Source organism: Belonocnema kinseyi, chromosome 5 (assembly GCF_010883055.1).
Source record: "Belonocnema kinseyi isolate 2016_QV_RU_SX_M_011 chromosome 5, B_treatae_v1, whole genome shotgun sequence".
NCBI lineage: Eukaryota > Metazoa > Arthropoda > Insecta > Hymenoptera > Cynipidae > Belonocnema > Belonocnema kinseyi.
Window position 1 is genome coordinate 141398945 of NC_046661.1, and position 7000 is coordinate 141405944.

Sequence of the window (7000 nt, forward strand, 5' to 3'; positions counted from 1 at the left end):
CGGCGCTATAAAAGAGTTTCACTGTATTTTTAATTTTTAATAAAAATTTACCAAAAATCATACCTACATGTTAATTACGTAAATTTTCTAAATTCTTCATTTTTTTTATTGATATTTTCTTAAATTTGGAGGCTCTTAAGTTTGAATCATTGCACAAAATTGTAAATAATGGTAGTACATAAAATTAGTAAAAAGCAGATTTCTTTTTTTTTCTTTTTTTTTTAGAATAGATGGCGCACCAACTTCTGGTTATAACATGCGCAGCAGCCGAGCGGATATGCGAACACTAGACCCTTCTTCTGATGAAGATGAAAATATTGTATTAAATGTGTAGTTGGTAATTTTTCTTGAAAATATGTACTTTTATCTTCTATTTAAAAAAAAGTAAAATTTCGATAATTAGTTTATTTATGCACGAGTTATTGAAATTTAAAAATGGGAAATCCCAAATCGCACAAGTGTAGTAAATACGTATGCGCAGAGGGAGTGTGGATTGATCAAAGCCGGAGCAGCCAATGAACGTCGCTTCACGAATTCACCCCATGACTCGCGGTAGAGGTGGGGGCCCTTCCACCAGCCTTCAAATATCCAAATGTTTACGTTTCGCAGCTCTTGGAAAAGGCAAGAGTTTACTGCATTTTTTATTAAAAATTCTTTTTGTTGCTGAAAACTCAACTAATTGGTTGAAAGTTAAAAAACATTTTTTTTACAAATTTACTTTATTGGCTGAAGATTCTTTTCCTTGGTTGAAGATTCAACTGATTTGCTTACAATTTGTTTTTTTTTCGATTGAACATGAGTTTTTTTTTTTTATTTAAAAAATTAACTATTGAACTATTTATATTTTAAGCCAAAGAGAATAATTTTAGACAACTAAAATACATTTTTAACGCAGTATTTGTACTTTAAAAGAAGTAGTTGAATTTTCAATAACAAATTTGAATGTTCACTAAAAATATTCTATAATTAAGGAAGACATTTTTTTAACCAAATTGTGGAATTTTAAAGACAAAAGATCTAAACAAAATTGAATTTAATCCAAAAATATGGCTATTTTTAGTTTTTTCCATAAAGAAAAGAAAACTTCTGAAAAATGGTACATTAAAACATTCTTTCAGGAGAAAATAATGTTATATTTATGAAATTCCGAACTTCACAAGAAAAACTGTCTGTACTTAAAATATTATTTTGATAACAAATCAGAGTTATAGCATTATTGTGCAATACCAAACAATATCAAATATGTGATCAAATAAAATTAAGTAAAATTGACGAAAAGCAGGCGACAGAAGTTGGAGATTTCTAAAATAAAATGATTAAAATTTCGAAATTACTAATTAAATATAACTGAAATAAATATATTTTTCAAATTACTTTTCGATATTAAGTCTTTGATCAATTTCGCATACAAATTTCAGAAATGTAAAATGCGAAAGTAAACTTACAAATTTCAAACCAAATAATTAATTTCCTTCAATGATAATTGAAACATTGAAGAAAATTAAAAAATAATAACAAAATAAATATAAATTAATGTGAAAACATATTTATTATTGTTACGGCAGCAATTCGGGGATATGAAACAACCTTAATCTACACGAAAGTAAAGATGGCGTAAAACTGGCGACGGTCTGGGATTAGTGGAAAACTTATCCTTTTTCCAGCTCATCCAATGAAACAAGCCAAATTTTTAAGGCTGTGCGCCAGTATATTCGTATCTAAAATTAATTAATTCGACGATATTTCAAATATTTTTAATTCGCTCCAACTTCAACTTTCCAAAAGGGTTAATATTTTTGGAAAACTGTAAAAAATAGAACATACCAGATTGGGAATCGGAAAGTTTAAAGAAACTGTCTTCAACACAAAATTCTACAAAAATTGTTTATTGTAGTTAATATCCAAAGAATAAATAAACTTAACGATTAAAAAAGAAAGTGTCTACGTGTACCGAAATTTGGGTACAAATAGCCCATTTTCCAGCCTGCCCTATTTGTGCCGACAAAATTTCGGCACACGTAGTCAAGGCCTTAAAGAAAAGGATTTCTCTTCTTCAATTTCTTAATTCTAGAACTTAAATTCCATATAGTACAATCTAATATTTGCTGTTTTTATCTTCACTGACTTCGTTAATATGAAATAATCTATAGATATATATCAGCCTCAGTCTTAATACTCTTTTTATTCTTGAAAAAATCTCGCATGTAATTCTCAACGGAGGACTCTTCTGAAAAACATGGAAACAAATTTCATAATTAGCAAAAGGTCACATTCCATTTTCAAGTTTTAATTTTAAGGGTGGCACCTTTCCAATGACCTATATTTTTCGTGATGGAGCGTAATTTCTTTTGTATCGTGTACATTTCTTTGTTTTTAGTAAGTTTATGGTCAGTGAAATCCATGGGCATAAATCTAATATAGATATGATCCCGATGCAAAAAAATACTCCAAATTGAATTTAAGGCCATGTCACGAGTGGGTCATGTGACCAAATTTCTACCTTACCACCACTTTCTTTTATTTCCTAACTTATTTTCACTCGAAGCGCCACATAGAGTTGAAAATTTGGGATAATAAATCAGGAGCATTGAGAAAGGTGGGTCTGCTCCTACATTTTAATAATTATGAAAAAAGCAAAATAGAATTATTTACAACAAACTTTTTTTATAATTAAAAAATGTGCCACTTTGTGTAAAAATAAGTTAGGACATGAAAAAATTGTCAATAAGGTAGAAATCTGGTCACGTGGCCCACTCATTACATGGCCTTAAGAGATATGAGAAGGAAGTTTAAAATAGACAAATTTACAAATTATTAATCAAAGTTTATAGTTTACTCATAAAACAAAGTAAAAATATAAGTCATTCAGTTTAAAAAGAAAAAATGAAATATTTTAATTACTGTCAATTTTTCTTCAGTAGTACTAAATTTGACAAATATAACAATATTGTCTATTCTGAAAGGAGGCTTTAAAGTACGTATTTTAAAAAAAAAACATTTTAAAACAAAAATTGATTACTTAAAATTTTCATTAAAAAATTTTAGCTTCAAACCACAAAAAAAACGAGATTTCAACAAAATAGTTGAATTTTCAAACAAAACAGATGAATTGTTAACAAAAAATAATATATTTACATTTTCAGTTTAAAAAACTAGTAACAAAAAACAAATTTTTAAAAATATTTTGACTTAAAAGAAGAAATTGATTCTGAACCAAAAAAAATTCAACAAAATAGTGCCATTTTCAAACAAAACAAGATGAATTTTGAAACAAAAGGAATTATTTTTTACCAAAACAGATGAATTTTCAACAAAATAATTCAATTTTCAACTAGCAAATATACATTTTCAACCAAAAATAGTATATTTACATTTTCAGTTGAAAAAACGAATTTTGAAAAATAATTTGATTTAAAACAAAAATTGATTTTGAACTTAAAATGCGATAGTTCAATTTTCAAACAAAACAGATGAATTTTTTAACAAAAAATAATATATTTACACTTTCAGTTTAAAAAAATAGTAACAAAAAACAAATTTTTTAAAATAATTTGATTTAAAAGAAGAAATTGATTCTGAACAAAAAAAAATTCAACAAAATAGATGATTTTTGAAACAAAAGGAATTATTTTTTACCAAACAGATGAATCTTCAACAAAATAATTCAATTTTCAACTAGCAAATATACATTTTCAACCAAAAATAGTATATTTACATTTTCAGTTGAAAAAACTAATTTTGAAAAATAATTTGATTTAAAACAAAAATTGATTTTGAACTTAAAATGCGATAGTTCAATTTTCAAACAATAATGATGAATTTTTTAACAAAAAATAATATATTTACACTTTCAGTTTAAAAAAATAGTAACAAAAAACAAATTTTTTTAAATAATTTGATTTAAAAGAAGAAATTGATTCTGAACAAAAAAAATTCAACAAAATAGATGATTTTTGAAACAAAAGGAATTATTTTTTACCAAACAGATGAATTTTCAACAAAATAATTCAATTTTCAACTAGCAAATATACATTTTCAACCAAAAATAGTATATTTACATTTTCAGTTGAGAAAACTAATTTTTAAAAATAATTTGATTTAAAACAAAAATTAATTTTGAACCTAAAATGCAATAGTTCAATTTTCAAACAAGAAAAATAATTGTCAACAAAAAAGACTAATTTAAAAAAAAACATTTTTAATCAAAAATTTAAACTTAAATTTGTCGTTAAAAAAAAGGAGTTTCAACCCCAAAAAAAAATGAATTTTTAACAAAACATTGAATTTTCAAACAAAATAGATGAATCTTGAAACAAAAGGAATAATTTTTTACCAAAACAGATGAATTTTCAACCAAATAGTTCAATTTTCAACTAAAAAAATATAAATTTTTAACAAAAAATTGTATATTTACATTTTTAGTTGAAAAAAACTAACTTTTAAAAATAATTTGATTAAAATTTAATTTTTTTTGTGGGTTGAAACGTCTTTTTGTAGAAAATTATTCTTCTTTTTTGAAAATTGAACTAATGCATTTCAGGTTCAAAATAATTTTTTTTTAAATTAGTTTTTTCAACTGGAAATTTAAATATACTATTTTTTGTTGACAATTTATATTTTTTAGTTGAAAATTCATCTGTTTTGGTAAAAAAATCATTCCTTTCGTTTCAAAATTTATCTATTTTGTTGAAATCTCGTGTTTTTTTTGTAGGTAGAAACTCAATTTTTTTAACAAAAAATTTAAGCATTAAATTTTTGTTTAAAAATGTTTTTTTCAAACAAAATAGATGAATTTTGAAACAAAAGGAATGATGTTTTACCAAAACGGATGAATTTTCAACCAAATAATTCAATTCTCATCCATATAGTTCAATTTTCAACTAAAAAAGATAAATTTTCAAGCAAAATAAAAACGGAGAAATCTTCATTTTAAACCAAGAGAAATGAATTTTCGATAAAAAAATATGAGTTAACCAAAATAGTTGAATTTTCAAGAAACAAGATTAATCTTCTACATCGATAGATGAATTTTTATAAAAATCGTTTAACTTCCTACAAACATGTTGAATTTTCAAGCCAAAAATAAGTGTTTTCTACGAAACAGTTAAATTTTCAACCCAATAATATGAATTTTCAACTAAAATTTTGAATTTTCGAGTCAAAAAGACGAATTTTCACCAAAAAGGTGGATTTGCAACGAAACACTTAAATTTATTTGAAAATAGTTACATTTTCAAACTAAAAACATGAATTTTTAACCAAATAGTTGAATTTTCAAACCGAGAATATGAATTTTCAACAGAATAGTTAATTTTTACACAAATTGCTTAATTTTTTTAAACAAAATAGATGCATTTTAAATTCAAAAAGATAAGTTATCAAACAAAAGTGGAATGATTTTTCCACAAAATAGTTCAACTTTAAACAAATGAAATGAATTTTTAACTAAAGTGATGAATCTTTAATGAAAAAAAAGAATTTTTAACAAATCCTTATCAACAAAATAATTAAATTTTCAAGCAAATAGTACAATTTGAACTAAAAGCGAGAAATTCCGAACAAAAAATAAAATGGTAGACTTTTCATTCACAAAAATTTAATTTTTAACCGAGAAAAATATTTGCGAAATATTTTGAATATTTTTGGTCACATTTATGAAATCTTTCTGATATATTTGTAAACCTTTTCAAAATACTTGAAATATTTGGCAATATCCGGTAATATTTCTGGTATTTTTGACAATTTTTTTCAAAGTATTTGAATTATTTCTGAAATATTTGACAAAATTTGTGCAATTATTGAAATCATTGAAGTCTTTGCAAAATATTTTGAATCTCTGCGAAATAATTTAAATATTTGTGAAATCTTTCTAATATCTTTGAAAATCTTTTCAAAATATTTAAAATATTTGTGAAATTTTTCAAATCTATCCAAAATCTTTGCTACATCTTTAAATATTTGCTAAATATTAAAAATTTTTGGGAACGCATTCAAATTTTGGTGCACTCTTTGAAATTTTTATAAAATATTTTTAATCTATCAGAAATCTTTGTGGAATTATTTAATATATCCAAAATCTTTGCGAAATATTTGTGCAATTTTATCAAACCTTTGGGAAAACATTGAAATCTTTGTGTAATCTTGGAAATCTATCTGCATTTTTTATAAAATATTTTTAATCCATCCGAAACCTTTGCGTAATATTTTTAATATTTTTAATATTTGTAAAATCATTGAAATTTTTGTGAAATCTTTTACATATATCCAAAATCTTTGCGAAATTTTGTTTGAAATTTTTTAATCTTTAGGAATTCAGTGACATCTTTGTACATTTTTGGAAATCTATCTAAAATCTTTGCGATTATTTATAATCTTTGTGAAATTTAAAAAATATTTAATAATATTGGTACAAATTTTTTAATCTTTGGAACATCATTTAAACCTTTGTGCACTCTTTTAAATCTATCAGATATCTTTGCGAGATATTCGAAATTTTTGTGGAATATTGGGGAAATCATAAAAATCTTCGTGAAATCTTTGTGAAATAATATTGAAATAGTATTGATTTTGCAAATATTACCAAAAATTTCAATGATTTAACAAAGATTTTAATAATTTCACAAATATTTTAAAAATATTTCGCAAAGATTTCACCAATTTTTCAATTATTTTCCAACAAATTGTAATATTTCGGATAGATTCCAGATAGATTTATAAGATTTCACAAAGACTTTATTGATTTTTTTAAAGATTTCACAAATTTAAAAAATATTTCAAATATTTTGCAAAGATTTCACAAAGATTTAAATATTTTCCCAAAGACTTCGCAATATTTTGAAGGTTTCGCAAAGATTTCTTATAGATTTAAAAGATTTAATTGATTTTGCAAAGATTTCGAATAAATAAAAAAATTTTCACAAAGATTTCATTAATTTTGAAAATATTTCAATGATTTCACAAAAATTTCAAAAAAGTTGCAAAGATTTCAAGTAGATTTCAC

The 7000-nt window shown here is 23.9% G+C and overlaps 1 protein-coding gene across 1 annotated transcript in view; it reads right to left on the reverse strand.

Annotated features, from left to right (window-relative positions):
- Positions 1-1870: 1870 nt before the first annotated feature.
- The window catches only part of LOC117173928, a 27603-nt gene continuing 22473 nt past the window's right edge, over positions 1871-7000 (reverse strand). Inside the window, exon 3 of the mRNA XM_033362576.1 lies at positions 1871-2227. Within this exon, the coding sequence (XP_033218467.1) occupies positions 2145-2227 (83 nt within the window). The 3' untranslated portion in view covers positions 1871-2144. The remainder of the gene's footprint in view (positions 2228-7000) is intronic.